This window comes from Panulirus ornatus, chromosome 20 (genome assembly GCF_036320965.1).
Source record: "Panulirus ornatus isolate Po-2019 chromosome 20, ASM3632096v1, whole genome shotgun sequence".
Lineage (NCBI taxonomy): Eukaryota > Metazoa > Arthropoda > Malacostraca > Decapoda > Palinuridae > Panulirus > Panulirus ornatus.
Genome location: NC_092243.1, coordinates 61,249,178 through 61,269,661, shown reverse-complemented (window position 1 = coordinate 61,269,661; position 20,484 = coordinate 61,249,178). Strand labels below are relative to the sequence as shown.

The 20,484-nt window shown below is 41.3% G+C and overlaps 1 protein-coding gene across 1 annotated transcript; it reads right to left on the bottom strand.

The window, feature by feature from the left end:
- Positions 1–514: 514 nt before the first annotated feature.
- Positions 515–20,270, bottom strand: LOC139755753 (uncharacterized). The gene is made up of 4 exons (XM_071674382.1): positions 19,745–20,270; positions 15,238–15,391; positions 7,019–8,406; positions 515–1,218 (listed from the first exon to the last, which is right to left on the bottom strand). Exons 1-4 carry the CDS (start codon positions 20,268–20,270, stop codon positions 515–517), a joined length of 2,772 nt encoding a protein of 923 aa, XP_071530483.1.
- Positions 20,271–20,484: the final 214 nt, after the last annotated feature.

The following is a 20,484-nucleotide window of genomic DNA, read 5'->3' as shown; positions in this document are numbered from 1 at the left end:
TTCCAGCAACTGTAAGTAGTACACCTTTGAAGCTACAGGAATCCCTCTGGACAAAGGGGTCTGGGGAATATATGATAATGATAATTGTAGTAATTTTTGGACCAAGTCAGTTAAGCATATGCCATTGATGTTTTATGATACTTAACTCTTAACTTTTATGCTTTCCTTTTCTCTAATTTGAACATATCGGACAGACCCACAAAAACTAGGTTGTGTACTACTTAGCAAGATACTTCTTGCAGGAAACCACAAGTAAGACATGACTTAGTATTCACAAATACTCTTAACTTATATTGTACCAACAGCATATCCTGAAGACCAGAATATCGAAGTGTGTTGGCATTCTCTTATGGTAGAAGAATTAGCTGATCTGGGTTTACAAGGACATGGGTTTCAGCTGTGTGCATTTAATAGTAAAGAACACAATTTCTGCTCTGATCTCAATCTGTGGTAAATCCACAACTGACTCAGCTCAGAGGCACATTAAATATCAAGGAGATACAGAGAAAGGATTTTAGCACAGGAGATAGACATAGTAAAGGACATAGATAATGAAGGCAAGAGCAAATATTAGTTGTGCTGTCTTCAGAATGGTGGTGGTGTTGATGTGGTGGAACCAACGGCCTTTTCTACTCAAACGGTCAGTAAAGACCTTGGTGGACTGTGTGTCTGTGGAATGGAAGTTGCTGGTGACCAGGTGCACAGCGATGATGAGTGACACATACACGATAATAAATAAGTACCAAAGGTCAATGTGCTTGTTGTAAGCAGTTGTGGGAAGGCTAGAGAGGGACTCTGTGTACAGTGATACTAGCACCAATAGTGTGGTGAGGCTCATGGTGCCACGGTCTGTAAAGGATTCAGCTGGAATGTACAGTGTTCCATAGGAGATCCCAAGGAGCAGGGCTGTGGGGACATATGTCGACCAGATGTGTTTATTCACTTGGCGTTGTAACTTGAATGATAAAAAGGCTGTGTTATTTGACACGTCAATATTCCAGTTGAAGAGACAGTATTCGTCGAATACTTTCCTTCCAGTATAATTAAAAGAGTAGGCAATAAACTTTATGCTGTCGCTCTTGACATTGGTGATGCTAAAACGAAAGCGGCATTGTTGTTCATCCCAGGGGTACAACTTCAGAGAGAAGGGACACCGCAACGTTGGCATGATCAATTTAGAGAGGTTCATGGGGTTTGTTTCTCCTTTGTACATCATGTCTGGGGAAAAAGGAGAGTATTTTAAGTAGGGAATTTACTGTTGTTATAATTAAGTAAATATAAAGTATTTACAAGCTTTGGTAATGTAACTTGTACTCTAATTTTTTTGTTTTAGGATGTACTGGGAAAAAGTTGAATCACAAAACAAATATCACGCACTGAAAATATATATATGATGCACTCGTGTATATTTTTTGTTTTAGTAACTGATGTGGTATGGACATAAATGTGCCCTAATGATGGCTATCTTGGATGAAAGAAGAGTACAACACAAGAAAAGAATTTTTTTTTTTTTTTTTTTTTTTTTTTTTTTCATACTTTGTCGCTGTCTCCCGCGTTTGCGAGGTAGCGCAAGGAAACAGACGAAAGAAATGGCCCCCCCCCCATACACATGTACATACGTCCACACACGCAAATATACATACCTACACAGCCTTCCATGGTTTACCCCAGACGCTTCACATGCCTTGATTCAATCCACTGACAGCACGTCAACCCCTGTATACCACATCGCTCCAATTCACTCTATTCCTTGCCCTCCTTTCACCCTCCTGCATGTTCAGGCCCCGATCACACAAAATCTTTTTCACTCCATCTTTCCACCTCCAATTTGGTCTCCCTCTTCTCCTCGTTCCCTCCACCTCCGACACATATATCCTCTTGGTCAATCTTTCCTCACTCATTCTCTCCATGTGCCCAAACCATTTCAAAACACCTTCTTCTGCTCTCTCAACCACGCTCTTTTTATTTCCACACATCTCTCTTACCCTTACGTTACTTACTCGATCAAACCACCTCACACCACACATTGTCCTCAAACATCTCATTTCCAGGACATCCATCCTCCTGCGCACATCTCTATCCATAGCCCACGCCTCGCAACCATACAACATTGTTGGAACCACTATTCCTTCAAACATACCCATTTTTGCTTTCCGAGATAATGTTCTCGACTTCCACACATTTTTCAAGGCTCCCAAAATTTTCGCCCCCTCCCCCACCCTATGATCCACTTCCGCTTCCATGGTTCCATCCGCTGACAGATCCACTCCCAGATATCTAAAACACTTCACTTCCTCCAGTTTTTCTCCATTCAAACTCACCTCCCAATTTACTTGACCCTCACCCCTACTGTACCTAATAACCTTGCTCTTATTCACATTTACTCTTAACTTTCTTCTTCCACACACTTTACCAAACTCAGTCACCAGCTTCTGCAGTTTCTCACATGAATCAGCCACCAGCGCTGTATCATCAGCGAACAACAACTGACTCACTTCCCAAGCTCTCTCATCCCCAACAGACTTCATACTTGCCCCTCTTTCTAGGACTCTTGCATTTACCTCCCTAACAACCCCATCCATAAACAAATTAAACAACCATGGAGACATCACACACCCCTGCCGCAAACCTACATTCACTGAGAACCAATCACTTTCCTCTCTTCCTACACGTACACATGCCTTACATCCTCGATAAAAACTTTTCACTGCTTCTAACAACTTGCCTCCCACACCATATATTCTTAATACCTTCCACAGAGCATCTCTATCAACTCTATCATATGCCTTCTCCAGATCCATAAATGCTACATACAAATCCATTTGCTTTTCTAAGTATTTCTCACATACATTCTTCAAAGCAAACACCTGATCCACACATCCTCTACCACTTCTGAAACCGCACTGCTCTTCCCCAATCTGATGCTCTGTACATGCCTTCACCCTCTCAATCAATACCCTCCCATATAATTTACCAGGAATACTCAACAAACTTATACCTCTGTAATTTGAGCACTCACTCTTATCCCCTTTGCCTTTGTACAATGGCACTATGCACGCATTCCGCCAATCCTCAGGCACCTCACCATGAGTCATACATACATTAAATAACCTTACCAACCAGTCAACAATACAGTCACCCCCCTTTTTAATAAATTCCACTGCAATACCATCCAAACCTGCTGCCTTGCCGGCTTTCATCTTCCGCAAAGCTTTTACTACCTCTTCTCTGTTTACCAAATCATTTTCCCTAACCCTCTCACTTTGCACACCACCTCGACCAAAACACCCTATAGAAAAGAATGTGATGATTTATATTTCCTTTGGTGTCTTCTGTTTTACCTATTGCTCCCCTAATTCAACAAATTTTGTATCCTTCTTCAACTATCTAAACTCCTGCCATGAGACTGTGACATCCTCTCACTCGCAAGCCGAGATCCTCTACCTCGGAGATTTCAACATTCACCGTAGGGAATAGTTGAATTCCTCCCATGCGGATGGTTGAGGGATTGAAGTCCTCACATTCTCCATTCTCAATGATTTAGAGCAAATTAACTCCCACCCTACCCATATAACTGACTGCTGTGACCACTGCACCTGAACAAAGCTGAGTGGAATAACTTGCATAACTTCTTTTCTGACTTTCCTTGGGTAAATTATTGTCTCTTTTGTGGTGGTGTTTCTGTCTCTGCCAAATGCATAACAGACGTTATTCTTATAGGAATGGAAGTGTTTATCCCCTCTTCAACCGCTCCCGTTCTGAGGCCATTCAGGCAAGAGATCTGGCATGTTGGGTTTGGAAAAACTCTCCTTCCTCTGGCTCCCATTCAGCTTTTATCACTGCCCATAATTACTGCAAGTGTGATATCTGTGAGGCAAAACTTTCTTTTATTCAAAGGAAGTGCAATAACCTTTCCTCATCATCCACTGGTAGGTCTTTCTTCTCTTTAGCTAAGGGCATCACTAACAACTTCTGTCACTCTACCTTTCCCTCACTGTTCCGTTCTGATGGTACTACAACTGTCTCTCCCAATGACAAAACAACACTCTTTAGTTCCCATTTCTCCTCTGACTCCACCTTGGATGACTAACATTCTTTCACCCCCTGATGCTCCACTTACTAATCTTATGTTTCTTCCCTTAATCTCTTTTCAGACTGTCCAAAAAGTGCTTCTTTCTCTGGACACAAGGAAGGTTTATGGTCCTGATGGTAGCCATCCCCTTATAATGAAAGAGTGTGACTCTGAACTTGCACCTGTGCTTGCTCGTCTGTTCTGTTTCTGTTTAAAAGCCAAAACTTTTCCTTTTTGAAAACAAGCCTTGATACATCCCATCCCTAAGAAGGGTGATCATTCTGACCCCTCTAAATACCTTTCTACTGCTTTGACATCTACCATTTCCAAATTCTTTGAATCCCTCCTCAACTCCCATATCCTTAAACACCTCAAAAATCACAGTCTTCTCTCTGATCACCTGTATGGCTTCCATGAGATGAGATCCACTGGTGATATTATTTCTTATATTACTAATGTCTGGTCATCATCCCTGAAAGATTTTAGGGAGTCATATGTAGTTGCCCTTGACATGTCTAAGGGGTGAGACTTGGATACATCCCTGGGATCCTAAGTCCCAGTTAGAATTCATGCCCTTGCCCTAGAGATATTATGAATGCAACCCTTGGCTTGCAAGATCATGATGCTGGAATATTTGCTGCATAAAGCAATAATCGCAGGTGACTATTAAACTAGTCTGATTTTGAAATTGTGCATTGCTACTTCAGAAAACCGAGGGGTATGACAACCAAAGATGTGTTTCTTTTCCAGGACAATTTGCCATTTCACAAGCCTGATATTGAGCAACTCACTCACCCTCTATGGCCGAAAGTGAATACTGTCTTCCTCGAAACTTAAGTCCCACCTGCATGGTTACTGCTTTGAGGATGATGAGCTTACAAAGGTTACTGATGCTTGGTTATTCAGACACTGGAGGACTTTTAGAAGAGTGACATCACAGGCTCAAAAGACTAATGGAACAAATCCATCAATGTCATTGGATGTTATACTGAAAAATTTGATGAAATGTGATTGGCTCTGCATTTCATGTTTTGTTTGCAAAACTTTTGAGTACCCACTATATATGTATATATTGAAGATTTGCATAAAACAAACTCTCAAGGTGCACATGCAACTCATTCAGTCAGTTTGTAGATGCATACATGATACACCTTGAAGAATAATGTATATTTGAAACTAAAGATGAGGGTATGACACCATGAGTATGAGTATATGCCATCCAGAAGATATATGACCCCCTGATAATGAGGATAAGACCTCCAGAAGATGAGTATAAGACCCTGAAGAAAAGGAAATGACACCTAAAAGTTAAATGTACAACATCATGCAAATGAGTACATGCTACACTGAAGATGAATATACAAAACCATGCAAATGAGTTTATGAAACAGTGAAGATAAGTATACAACAACCTGAAGGTGAGTGTATGACGCTCTGACGATAAATATATGACAACTAGATTATGAGTATTTGATGCTGATGATAAATATGTGACACCATAAAGATAAATATATGGCACTCTACAGATGAATATTTGACATCCTGAAGAAAAAGTAAGATATCCTAATGATAAAAGTATGACACCCTGAAGATGAGTATACAACATCCTGAAGAGATGAATATGACACCCTAAAGTTGCAATTATGACATCCTAGAAATATCTTTACAATTCCTGAAGGTACATACGTACATGACTCCCAAAAGATATATGTATGGCACCTAAGATATACAATTTTGACACCCTGAAGATCACTATTATAATATGCCCTAAGGATACCTGTATGACACCCTGAAAATATTTATATGTTACATCTTGAATATGAAGCTATGACACACCCAACAGAATATGTACATGAAACCAGATGATATCTGTGACACCTTTGAGATCTGTTTGTGACTGGAAACATATGTAGTACCCTGGAGATACATATATGACACAATGGGAAGTTGACACCCAAAAGATGTATTTGGTATTCTGAGGATATGCATATAACATGCTGATGATAAGCATATAGCACAAGGACATTCTGAAAGTATGCAGAGAACACCTTTGGAAAGGGGAAAGAAATTCTTTTAAATGGCATATACACTGAGAAAAGGGAATGAAATGATAAGAGGGAAGTGTTTGTGGAGGCGAAAAAAACAATACTTCAAATGTGAATTAGTTATTGTAGATTGAGTTAGTTGTGATGAAGCAGGGAGTTATGGTTCTTGTTGCAATCGATTTCTTAAGCATAGGAGGATGAGCATATGGGGAAATGATATGACAGTGATCTGAGAAGTTAAAAGGAAAGTAATTTGTAATTATGAGTTACACTGATGATGGAAAGATGTCAGAATTGATAGTTGAACAAAATGAAGGAAATAAGATGATAGAGTGTGTTTTGAGTGTGTGAGAAAATGTGTACAAGGATTGAGGCAGTATGCATACGGGATGAGTCCTGCAGAATATCAAATTCATCAAGCATAATATTTATGCTCAATATCTGTAGGATGAGCTTCAACTTCATTATGATAAATTAAGGAGAAATTCATCTATATTTTTCTAACATAGCAGGTGTGAATGATGGTTAAACTGTATGACTGTACTGAAAGGTGGGCAATACATTTTTCAAAAGATGAATGTTGATTCATCTACTCATAGCACTGTAGAATGGAAGATGCATTATTAAGGATGAACAATCTTTTGTTTTTAAGGCAGAAGGGAAGGGGAATAAAGTCACACTGTACTTGATTTCTTTCTCCCTGCTATTAGATGAAGTAGATGCTGAAATGGTGTCTGTGCAGTTACGGAAACATTCAGAAAATTAATGTTATGTCCATTGGGTACAGGCTGAAACAAGTGAGGCACAGCCTGAGTACACACACATGTAGGGATCATTGTCAAAGTTTTTTGTATGGTAGATGATAGGGGATGTTGTACATGAAGAGAGAGTTCAAACTTACTGTTGTGGTACACTTGTCCAGTGGTGTTCCTGCTGACACTAATGATATGGTCTTGGAATGGTACATAGTCGACAGTGGGGGAAATATCCACTTGTGGTACCCACACCTGCATCTTGAGGTTTGTATCTGGCATCACTAAGTTAGAAGCAGCATCATCACGCAAGTTTAGGAATGTGATGCGTGTGTCGTACCAAATGAGTTGATAATTTATTTCTAATCTGACTTTCATCTTCAACAAGTCAACTTCTATATTGTCAAAGGAGATATATAGTTTCATATTGATTGGTGGTTGTGGTGGCAGATGGACAAGGTAACCCTCTGGTAGACTCACCAGTTCACAGTTCTGCTCATCACTCCAGTCATTACAGTCGGAGGTCAAGTCACAACGAGCAGTCATGTTGACACAAGTGCCATCTTTGCAGGTGAAATGGTTATTATGGTTGCAGGGGCTTAGGGTGAGAGGCTGGAGGCCACTGGTGATGGTGCAGTCCTCATCTTCTCCAGTTAGGTTCCAGTAGCGATACCCTAAAGGCAGTGTGGCACTTTCCACTGTGGCTAGGGTCATGTTCTTGCACAGGTGAAACACACTCCATGTTGACCCAGCTTTCTCGATTTTGAGACCATAGAGTCCTGCAAAGTAGATCTCTTTTTCATTGTTAACAGACAAAACAAACTTCACATATTTTCTCATATATTCATTATGACAGAGTCCCCACAAAGTAAATACAGGTCGCTCATGTTGGTATTCGCCCATATAACATGATGATGATTGATGATAAGGTGGCTGAACTCCCCATTCTCCTTTGTCTCTTAAATATACAGTTCCACTATTTCTGTGAGTTTGGTTATTGCTTGAGGTGAGTATCTGAACTGTCTTGTTTGATGCTAGGTTAGTCACTGTGTTAGTATGGTGGTTGTAGTATGCATTAATCATTATGTACCTTCCCGCTTCATAAGGAGATGAACAGCGAACTGAAAGATTGGCCACAAGTTCCACAATTTGGGTCAGATGAGCTTTGCTGCTTGGTGTAGACATCACCATTCCTAATTTCTGCAGGTATGCAACAGCTTTGTCATAGGTTGAAGGTTTTTGGAAGGGAAAAAGTGTCCAAGCACGATGGTTACAGTTGGAGGTTGTGGCAGAGTGGACACGGCCATGCATCTGCCAGGGAGGAGAGGCCCAGGGAAAGAGGGCCCCAGCAAGAAGTGGTTGCTCGCTTGCATCCAGACTGTCCATCTCCTTGACAGTAAGATGATGCGGCCACAGTTGTAGTAAGGACACACGACCTCGGAAAGCCTGACCCAGACTGAAGCCACCACCCAGAGTGTCTTGATCTTGCCCCAGCACCAGCACTCCACCCAGTGGGAGCTTATCTGGAGCACAACTCCTGCATATGAGACAAAAGTGACCAATAATATTGATATTGCACAGAGTTATATTTAGAACAGATAATTTCCTACCAAGCAAGAAAGAAACATCACACGGGAAGACAACAGCAGGCTTGTTGGCTTATGGCTAGGTTATCTTTTTATACCTCTTCTTATTCCTATTTCTAATATGAATAGATGAAGTATGGATAGAACAGTGAGAGGGCTTTCTTCCCTACTCTCCATTCTCTTTGGTAACAAAAGCCAGCAGGAAAAAGAAATTAAGCAATACCAAGCATATGTGAAATAAACCTGCATGTAATTTGATACGATAGAATGACGGAGAATCCTAATATGAAATAACCTCTTACTGATACTCATTGCCTCGCACGAAAATTTACCGATGCACTCAATCAGCTTCCTCTTCCTCACTCTTCTTGTTACCAGGTGCATATGCACTAGCAATCACCCATTTTGTAATCAACTTTCATTTTCGTCCATGTCAATCTGAGCCTCATTCCGACATGCCTCTTCAGCATGACACCCTTCCTCTGCCCTCACCTTTCTGCTGACATCTCCAAGCCATACTTATCTCTTCCATTACAGGCAACGTTTCATTCAAAGCCAGGGCATCCAGGTTTTATCCCTCAAACACACTTCCTGTCTTCCTTTTCTTCTAATCTTGGTTACATCCACACACATTCAAACACCCTAGCCAGAACCTCCAAGGAGGTTGAACACTCCTCACTTGGCCCCTTCTTATGTTCCATCTTTTAGAGTGAAATATAAAAAGAGGAGGGTTTCCATCTTCATACTTCCACCTTCTCTTGTTACCTATGAAATACAGGGAATACGAGGGTACTATTCTTCTTCCCTATCCCCAGTAAGAATGGGTATGTCGAACGCCTGAATTGGTGTAGAGAAAAAGGACTGGTGATTGAGAATACATGTTTTAAAAAGGGACAAAACATTAGTAAATACAGGAGGAGGGGGGGGGGGATGACAGCTAGCCGGCATTATTGGTTTACTGTATGTACGAACTGATAAACATGCTTTTAAAAAAAATAACTTTTGGATGTAAACATGAGAGGGGCTGATCGCAGGATGTCTAAACTCTAGTTGGTGGAGGCGAGGGTGGGTTTTGAAATAGAGGATGGAATTTATCATTTAATCAGCTTAACGCCTGCAGCTTTTAAACTTATGGAAACCATCATTTGGAACAAACTTGTAAACCATTTAGAATACCACTACTTTATAAACAATTCCAGTGATCAACAAAATGTTAACTTATTTTGTTCCACAAACTAAAGTATTTGGACCTTATAGTACTTTTTTTTTTTTTACTCTGAATTCAAATGCATTCATGATTTTTCTATCAGGCATGTTTTTTTTTTTTTTAAGTGACAGTCTACAATAAATATATTACTCATTCATAAATAAGGTTGGTATTACACTTAAAAACTTACCTATAGAATGTAAAAGTTTACTTTTTTAGGCCATATTTGGCCTCAGGAACATCCCATCTTAGTGTCTAGCAGTAATCTGCCAACATAGAGGGGCTTAACTTTCCTTGGTACCGCTTTTCCATGTCCAAAACGTTCCGGTGAAATCTTTCGCTGTGCTCATCACTGACACCCAAGATTTTCCAAGAAAAAGTATAAGTGCGAGTCCCAGAAAGTGAATTTTTAGACACTTATTGAACCCAAGAGCCTTACATGAAGCCAATATATCTATTACAACATCAAAGTAGTTTTCTGACATGTGATTTCCCAAGAATTCTTTGCAACCTCTCTTAAATGACAGCCATACAGTTTTTTCCAACTTCATTTAGCTCTTCATCGAACTTTTAATCTCGAAGCAGTTCCCTGATCTGTGGTCGTACAAAAATGCCCTTCTTGATTTACGAATAACTGATTTTGGAGAATTTTGTTTCTCAAATATGTGAATCCATGGCCAGTTTTATCCATACCTTCGACGAAATTCTTCATTAACCCGAACTTAATGTGCAGAGGCATGTAAATTTTTCTTAGAATCAACAAGAGAATTGATGACAATTTTCTTCAATGGAGTCAGTGACCGTTTTGGCCACACTTTCTTTACACAATTATCTATCTTACCCCAGCTGTCCCACTCACTGAGGAAACTACAGAACTTTGTGTAACCAAGTTGCATTCCGAGTAAAAGTGCCAGCCTTTTTAGGGCACTACATACATTCCACTTCAAGTCCCCATACTTAATTTTTTTTCCCAAAAGAAGCTTCATGTTATCATACGATTCCTTCATGTCAGCTGCGTGAGCCAGAGGAACGGAGAGGAACTTATTTCCGTTGAGAAGTACAACCGCTTTCAAGCTTACTTTTGGCGAGTCAATAAACAAGCGCCACTCATGTGTGTTACATTCGTGGCCAAGTCCCCTCATAACAGAACAAACATCAACAGCAAAACACCAGACCATCTTCAAGGGAGAAAAATTCTTTGAAAATGACATGGCGATCACGATAAAAACAAACTTTAGTTTCATTTAGAAGATTCCAGCCCTTTAACCTGGAACCCAAAAGTTAGACTCGCTTCTTAGAGAAAATTAAATCACGGACGAGATAACTGAGATCTTGACTCAGCAAAATGTGGTTCACTTGAAGAACAGCTTCCTTCAAATGTTGTAACCATATTGTCCTTTACTTGGTCTACTTTCTCGTCACCAGCCTCATCGTCACTCAGTGTCATGTTTCTTGTGTAATTCCTGACTCTGAGGTACTGGCCTCATAGCAGATGGTAAATGATGATTAACAGTATGCTTGGATTTTGATGTTATACCATTTATTTCGTAAGGCAGAAGTAGCAATCCAAAGCGTGATATTTGGGTTCTCTCCAAACCACAGGAATGGCAAAAGGCATACGGCGTGAACCTTGTGCTCAAGCCGTGAGAAGCCTGACACATGTGACACAACAGATATGGGGACCCAACTTTTACTTAAGATCACCTGCTTCACAACCAAAGTAATGCTCATAGCATTTTTTAGTGAGGGGTGTGAAGGAGCGTTTTTACGATATGACTGTCAATTCATTTATGTAGCAGAAAGAATTCGGACAATTTACAGTTTCTCGGCATTACAATGGTGGATGGGGTATCAGCATAACATTTGAATACGCAAAAACACAATCTGTCAACAGCTCGGAAATGACATTATTTACACATTGAGTTCTAGCCTGTTACTGACAGAGAACTGCTACTCATTCGTGTGTCTGCAGGCCTCTGGAGACTCGTTCATCTAAGCTTGTGCTCTCAAAAAGAAGCTATTGCACTTCACAAACAATGAAAATAGCTGTGTTTGTTAAACTTTTTGTTTCAAATGCTCCGTAGAGCAGTGCTCTGCGGAGCATATATAGTGCACGTAATGATATACGAGTATGCCGGAATAAAAAAAAAAAATACTATGGGTGATAGGGAAATTCTGAAAACATATCTGGATTCAACGTGTACAAAATACATAAAAATAATTTTTTTTTTTCCAAGGGATAAAACCTTTATTGACTAATCAGTATGGCTTTTGATAGTCCTTTACCTCTGATAAATCTACTTGATTTTTGTATGATATAATCAACAAGTATAATGAAATTAAAGCTGTCATGTCGTCTATTTAGATTTTCAAAATGTATTCGATAAGGTTTCACATCAAAGGTTACTAACGAAACTAAGTCACATGGTATAGATGGGGTTGTACTTAGGTGGTAAGGAAACTAAGTGAAGCCTAAACAAAGAATAGAAATGAATGGTCAATTGAACCCCAGAATGGTTGGATGTAACAAGCGGTGTGCCACATGGATCACCCTTTGGACCAGTTCTCTTTTTCATTTAATGATATTCGTAATGCGTTGCATTGTAAGATATCAAAATTTGTAGATGCTACTAAGCTGGGAAATAAATCTACAACAGAAATTAACATTTCGGCTTCAAATAGACACTGGGAAATGAGTCTACGACAGAAATTAACGTTTCGGCTTCAAATAGACATAGACAAAATGGGCTCATAAGTGAGCTTGAAAAAAAATCTCGTAGATGTGCTAGGGTAGTTTGAGTGTAAGATGCTAGGATAGTCTGAGTGTAAGATGGCAGGAGGTAAAACAAGGAAAGGGGATAAAGAATATTAGGTAACAAGTAAGCAGTGCTTGCATGTGCGAGAGAAGTTTGAGGCATGTGGAAGATGGGAGATAAGGCAGTGAGCCGTGGAATGAGAAAGTTAAGCTGTTAGCGAAAGAGAACTGGAAGTTGTATAGGTGTTGCTTGCAGTGAAGAAATGCGAACGATTAGATGAAGAACAGGGTGCGACTGGAAGTTAAAAAGGTGCTGGGAGAAAGAGGGCATATGAAAGCTGAGGAGAGAACATCAGCAGACTTCAGGGACAAAAAGAGAATATTTAGGAAGGAGGTAAACAGAATGAGATGAACAAGAAAACATTTGGGAGTTTCACTGAAGTAAGCAGATAAGGAAGTGACAACAGGTAAAGATTTGAGGAGATGAAGTGAGTAGTGTGAAGGTCTTTTAAATGTGGTTCGTAGTGCATTTCCCAATGGTCACAGAAGGATATAAATAAATAGATACATAAATAAATGAGGTTTTACCACCACTGCTATCTGAAGTAAGATGGTATCATTAGTTCTTGACTGATTTCAGATCCGATATGATATTGGATGTATGCTGAAGATGGTCCACAGACAGCTGGTGCCTCTAAAGATGATGGCATGTCAGATTTGGTGGATTTGGACTTGGAAGTATGCAAAGCAAGAATCATGGCAACACGTGGTTTGGTGAAAAGAGGACCTGGTCAGGGCCTTCCATAAGATGAAGCGTGACAATGTGGCTGGAGTGGTTGGAATTACACATGAATTTCACAAGGAAGGGGGTGAGTATGTTGTTAATGGTTAGTTAGGGTTTTCAGTACACTGTATGGCTAAAGGAGAGATTCATGAGGATTGGCGGAATGCCTGTAATAGTGCCTTTGTATAAAGGCAAGAGAGACAAAGGTTAGTGTTCCAATTACCTGCTAGTTCGTATGGGAAGGTGTTCATTGCATAGAGCATCAGATATGGGGATAACATTGTGGTTTCAGGAGCTGGAGAGGATGTGTAGGTTAGATGTTTGCGTTGTAGTATTATATATATATATATATATATATATATATATATATATATATATATATATATATATATATATATATATATATATATTATTATTTTTTTTATTATACTTTGTCGCTGTCTCCCGCGTTTGCGAGGTAGCGCAAGGAAACAGACGAAAGAAATGACCCCCCCCCCATACACATGTATATACATACGTCCACACACGCAAATATACATACCTACACAGCTTTCCATGGTTTACCCCAGACGCTTCACATGCCTTGATTCAATCCACTTACAGCACGTCAACCCCGGTATACCACATCGCTCCAATTCACTCTATTCCTTGCCCTCCTTTCACCCTCCTGCATGTTCAGGCCCCGATCACACAAAATCTTTTTCACTCCATCTTTCCACCTCCAATTTGATCTCCCTCTTCTCCTCGTTCCCTCCACCTCCGACACATATATCCTCTTGGTCAATCTTTCCTCACTCATTCTCTCCATGTGCCCAAACCACTTCAAAACACCCTCCTCTGCTCTCTCAACCACGCTCTTTTTATTTCCACACATCTCTCTTACCCTTACGTTACTCACTCGATCAAACCACCTCACACCACACACTGTCCACAAACATCTCATTTCCAGCACATCCATCCTCCTGCGCACAACTCTATCCATAGCCCACGCCTCGCAACCATACAACATTGTTGGAACCACTATTCCTTCAAACATACCCATTTTTGCTTTCCGAGATAATGTTCTCGACTTCCACACACACACACACACATATATATATATATATATATATATATATATATATGTTTATATTCCCTGGTTTCGGTGTATTACATATGACAGCTCGTATAAGGATGTGAGTGGATGTGGCCTTTCTTAGTCTGTTTCCTGGCGCTATCACGCTGACGCAGGTGGTGGCGATCAGGTGTGGGGAAGAGGAGAATGTATATTTTATCTTTTTTTTTCTTTACCTTCATGCATTTATGTAAAGCATGGAGCTCATATGAGAATATACGGAAGAGGGCAAATTTGTTGCAGGTGAAATGGCTTAGGACAATATGTGGTGTGAGGAAAATTGATAGACCGGGTAAAGATAGGGTAAGAAAGACGTGTGGGGATGGAAAAGTATGGTTGAGGGAGCTGCAAAGGGTGTGCTGAAATGGATGGAAGTAGGCTGACAAAGAGGAAGTATGTGTCAGAAGTGGAGGGGGACAAAGAGAGGTGGGAAACACAACTGGATATGGGAGGATGGAATGAATGACATTATGAGTGTTCGGGACCTGAACGTGGAAGAGGGTGAAAAAGGCGTGCAAGGGACAGAATGAATTGGAGCGATGTTTAGGTATACTGAGATCGGCGTGCTGTCATTGGACTGAACCAGGACATGTGAAGCGTCCATGGTAAACCATGGAAAGGTATGCGGGGCCTTGTTGTGGATAGGGAGGTGTGGTTTCAATGCATTACACATGACAGTTAGAGAATGGATGTGAGCGTATGTGGCCTTTTTTCGTTTGGACTTAGAGGCGAAAAGCGGCGAGCAAATACGAAAGAAAAAGCCAGGAATCATATATACATATATATATATATATATATATATATATATATATATATATATATATATATATATATATATATATATATATATATATGCCCGCGGACAGAAGACGAGATATTTCAAAGTTGAAACATCAGCCAGAAGGACACGTCAGAGCCTCACCAGGTCTCCAGCAGTTGGCCGTGATTGTAGAGCTTGAACTGTGTCTGGGTGGCCACGAGACACAGGTGGCACCAGGTGTTGGGGTATATCCGCAGGTCAATCATCCGGCGACACTTCTCTCCCAGCATGATATACAGGCCGACGTGCAAGACACCTGCAAGAACACAGGTCTTACAGCAAATGTCTACAGATGCAACGTGTCACGTATGTATATACATTTCATGGTCTGGCCCAAGATGGTCCTCGGTTACCTCTCAAGAGTGTACTGGCATCTTACCATGATAACGTGTGAGTTTTCACAGTAAGACATCAGACCGTAGATCGCTGAAGACATAATCATCTGTAAGAGGCAAGTCAAGGAAGATAGTGAAGATAAGAAACGGAAAATGTGATTGTCTCAGGAGATGATGGGACGAAAACAACAAAATCATGAGATTGACAAAAAGAAGTGACCAATCAAGGTTACATTCAGAGTGGAGTATTAAAGTATAATAGGCTGTTAATTAGACGATGAGAAGACTATGGGAGCAGCTGGGAAAAATGAAAAGAAACGAAGGAAATACAGAGGAATGGAACTGCCATAACCCAATGGGACCAAGAACACAGACCAGTGGGAGAACGAGACTGAAGCTGATATATACAGATGCAGGTGGATTACAAGTCAAAGTTAAAGATCTGGTGTTTGGAGGTTGTACGGGGAATACTGTCCAAATATTGAAGTAGCTACTGAGATATACCTTATGAGAAATGACTCGTAAATATTTCCCAGATACTTATACGAGAAAGAAAGGAGGGAAGGAAATGGCGGAGGAGGAGGATTCTCTGTCCTAGTGAGAGATCAGACCATGTTTCCGGAAGCACTGGTGCATCATGATCCGTGTGGCAGCATGTGATGGCAACAGCTGCGGGAAGAAGATTCACCTGAAAAGTTACGACAATATGCATTCTTCTGGCAAGATATGATCAAATGACTCAGAGTCTCAGAACTAAAACGCAGGTACGGTTAGTCTTGTCTCGGAGGTTGCGAGACCAATGAGATGGATTGATTTGAACTAGGGGGACATTGACTGGAATTGTCATTATTCATTGGATGGAAGTGAAAAATGAAAGGGATGTGCTCTTAAGAACTTCCTCTACCAAGGTGATACCGAGTTCGCTAGAGTCAAAGGGACGGGTGGAAGCAGCCGCCTAAGGAAGTACTACCCACGTGACACACTGTTAAACTGATGATGTCTGGGACCACCTTACACCCTCTGTGTTAGGTCTGCCTGGCCTTTATATCTGTCAGACTAAAGCTAAGCCGCCACGTTAGACTTGTACTGGTTTACTCACACCGCACGCTGGTGCTAGAGATTTGCACTTATATTCTTTTATAGCCATTCATACGTAGAAAAGGGAGGTGTGAATGGATGAACCAGTCTACTGTAAGGCTGGTGGTCATGAAACTGAGCAAAAGCGGACGTATCATTTCCACATTTGAGCATATTAGTCACGAATGATAAGAAAGGGATTCCTTATCGTCCATAGAGGAACTATGTTCCTCTAGGTAAAGGACCTGTATACAGACACGAATGAGACACAGAATCAATCTGAAACTACAGACTACAAGACTCGAGCTAAGATTAGGATATACCTACACGAGACGGTTCAGAACCGTATAGGAGGATCTGTCGAGTCACGAGCCAAGTTCCATGCCACCTTGAATGTGGACCTCGTACAGGTAGAGAAAAAAGATAGGAACCAACAACACTGTGATACAGAGAGCCACACTGTTATTAAGGTTTTATAGAAGTGTTATAACAAGACTCAAGTAATAAGTGTAGCTGGGTTGCTAAGTCAACCAAAGGGACTTGGGTGATCTTCCCCTTTTTTTTCTTTTCACTTGCCTACGGGGCTGGGGCTAGGGACCCCAGCTGTCTGGATATTTTTCCCCATAAAAGGTGCAAATGTGGCGTCGGACGTTAGAGAAGTGCTGCCCACGATCGCCTTTGACGAGAAATGGTAGGTAGGTTCGTATAGATGAGTGTTGGAACGTAAGGGAAATAAACGATGAATGTGAGGTGTACATACTCTCAAAAGGGAGAATTAGACAGGCTTACGCGAGACAAGACTAAGAAGCAGAAGGAACTCTGAGTGGGACAGAGTGAAGGTTGTGAAATCAGCTGTGGAAGATGATACAGACCGTTACGTAAGAGAACGTGTGACATCGATAATTAAGAGTGAATGGTGCGGAAAGAGCATAATTGCGTGTCCGTACAAGATCATTATTTGCGAAACTCAAGTGTGAAAGGCTAAAAAATGTCTTGTCATTGTTGTGTGCGTGCCATGTAATGATAGGAAAGAGAAGGATGATGATGCCATCTGGAGAAATCTTGAAAGAACAATACAGGATGCAGCTGATCCCGAGAGAGGCTTAATGTGTGTGCGGTGGGTGATACGAAAGGTTGGGTGGGTGACAGTGTGGACGAGGAGAGAGTGCGACATTGGGTGTGGGGCCCAGGGTGTGTGCGACAGTGGGGAAATGACGTGGACTGTGAAAAGCAACAGACACCGTTGTTGCACATTCATAGTTGCAGGACGGAGATGCTGCATGGTGCAGACGTACGGAAGATAAGGATACTAAAGAGGAAGATAAGAATACTATAGATAAGGTAAGAAGTACTAGGATAAGTAGAGTGCATGTGTGGGCTTGAACAGTGTTCGAAGACGAGTCCGTCAGATCACATAGCAGTAATACGTGTGCTTGGGTCGGTCTTCTGCGAATAAAGAGTGAGAATGGATACGAGTAGATAAGTTGAGGACTGAATGAAAGAAACGCTTTCCAAGAGGAGTTGCACGAGAGGGTGGGAGGATGCGAATCAGTTCAGAGTGAGGTTGCAGGCGATGTAGAGACAGTGTAAGACCTTGTCATCAGGGGTGGCCAGAGGTGTGTAGTACAGTAAACACTGTGGCAAAAATGGTACAAACTTAGCGGGATGACGATTGAAGACAGACGGTGAGAGCGTAACGAGAGTTTGGAAAGAGGAGCTAAAATCTGCCAGAAACTTTTGATGAATGAAGAACAAAGAGCATAGAAAATAAAACCCTGAACATTAGAATGAAGAGGATGATGAATATCAATGAAAGGAAAGGAAATGAGGATATCTGAATGAAAAATGAATCGGAATCAGAAACTGGAAGCTATACAAGAAAAACGTTAGTAATAGTAGAAGAGAGCCAAGTATAAGGAGTACGAGTATATCAAAGTGTGAGAGAACGGCAGTAACGAAGGATGAAGTTGTAAGCCATGAAGAGAATGATGATTTACTGGGAATGATTCAAGATGTTGAAGGAAACGTATGTAGTGGTACTCTAACAGTCCTCATTGCCAGTCCTTAATTTTCGTCAAAATTCACCGGTACCAGTAAGGTAGTGACTGTAGGATACAGTACCAGTAAGGTAAAGGCTGTATGGTACAGGACCAGTAAGGTCGAGGCTGTATTACCGGTACAGTACCAGTAAGGTCGAGGCTGTATGGTACAGTATCAGTAAGGAAGAGGCTGTATGGTACAGTACCAGTAAGGTAGAGGTTGTATGGTACAGTTCCAGTAGGTTGAGGCTGTATGGTACAGTACCAGTAAGGTTGGGGCTGTATGGTACAGTACCAGTAAGGTTGAGGCTGTATGGTACAGTACCAGTAAGGTAGAGGCTGTATGGTACAGTACCAGTAAGGTTGAGGCTGTATGGTACAGTACCAGTAAGGTTGAGGCTGTATGGTACAGTACCAGTAAGGTTGAGGCTGTATGGTACAGTACCAGTAAGGTTGAGGTCATAACAGTACGTGATAAGACTAGAGATGTCTTGGGGATGTCTTGTAATGGTGTCAAGTGTTACACTATAGTGCCAAACGTAACTAATGTGGTGTTGTCAGCCCGATTCGTTAGGGTTCCCTCGCCGTTGTACCAACTCACTGCTGAACGGAAATGATTAGTTCTTTCCTGATGGTCAAATACGTCTGTATACAAGGCGGTCGAATGTAGTACGACTCACTGTAAGTTGTGTTACTGATGTCGAACTTGGCTTCGTTTTTCTATCTTCATTTGACGCTGAATCTATTTCTCTAGCTCTCTTGTTCGTTTCCTCTCCTCTTCCCATTCCCTTTCCCCCCATTGTTTAATATTTTACTTTTTTTATCTTTTGTGCTTAAATGTCTCAGTATGTCTCTGTCTGTCCAGTTTTTCCTTTAATATTTTTCTGGGTCGCTCTATTTCTTTCTTAGGCTTAGGATGGAAAAGGAAAAAGGAAAGCTGTTAAGATATATAAAGAAAAAACTGTTGTGTGTATTGTGTAGATACTGAAGATGATAAAACTGAGAGAACCCAGATAACCTACTCTGAATGAAAGAGAAAATATGAGGAGTGATCATGACACAGAGGGTGGAAGTCGGCTCCGGCCATCACTTCAACACTCCAGGCCCAGAACATTGGTACTTCCCCTGGGCGGCTGCTGTGAATAACCCACAACCTACTGATTCTGATGGCGTCGGATTTCTCTCTCGCATAGTAGCTCAACACCGTCCCGTACTCGGTGAAGAAGAACACAGAGAAGAAAATGCACAAGGTAAAGTTCTCGAGCATATCTGGTGAGCTCGAAGAAGGTCGTGCCGCCGTGGTGACCAACGCCACTTCTGTGGTGGTAGTGTTGTCCAGGTTGTCGTCGTCTCCGCTACTTGTTGTCGTACCGGATGAGTGAGGAACATATCCCCCCTGAATATCCTCCTCCTCCTGGGGATCGTAGGTGTTCTCTCCCGTCCTATCGTTTTCCCACTGAGGTACAAGAGAAGGGTCTTCATCCACGGTGTCATTTCCCCGGTAAGATGAATTCGACAGATTGCCACTGCCGCTGTGATGTGTCGAGAGGCAAGAGGTGTTGCTCTCCGTACTGTTGTTGTCTTGAAGTAAGCAGGAGTTGTTCAGGGGTGGAGGGTGTGCCAGGAAGGGCTGGAGGTGGAGCAGCATGTAGGTATCCGTGTCCAGCAGACCATCCTTCTGCATCTCGTACAAAACTCTGGTCGTCTGCTTACCTGAGGAACATAACTTGAGATCAAACCAGGTAACGCCATCCACCACACTTCAAGATAATAGTTATGGTATGTGGTGAGCTTCACCAGCAATACATTCATTACTAATTAGTCTGGATACATAGAATAGATATTTTATTACTTGCACACACATTCGCACAAACACATACAGATACTTTACCTGTATC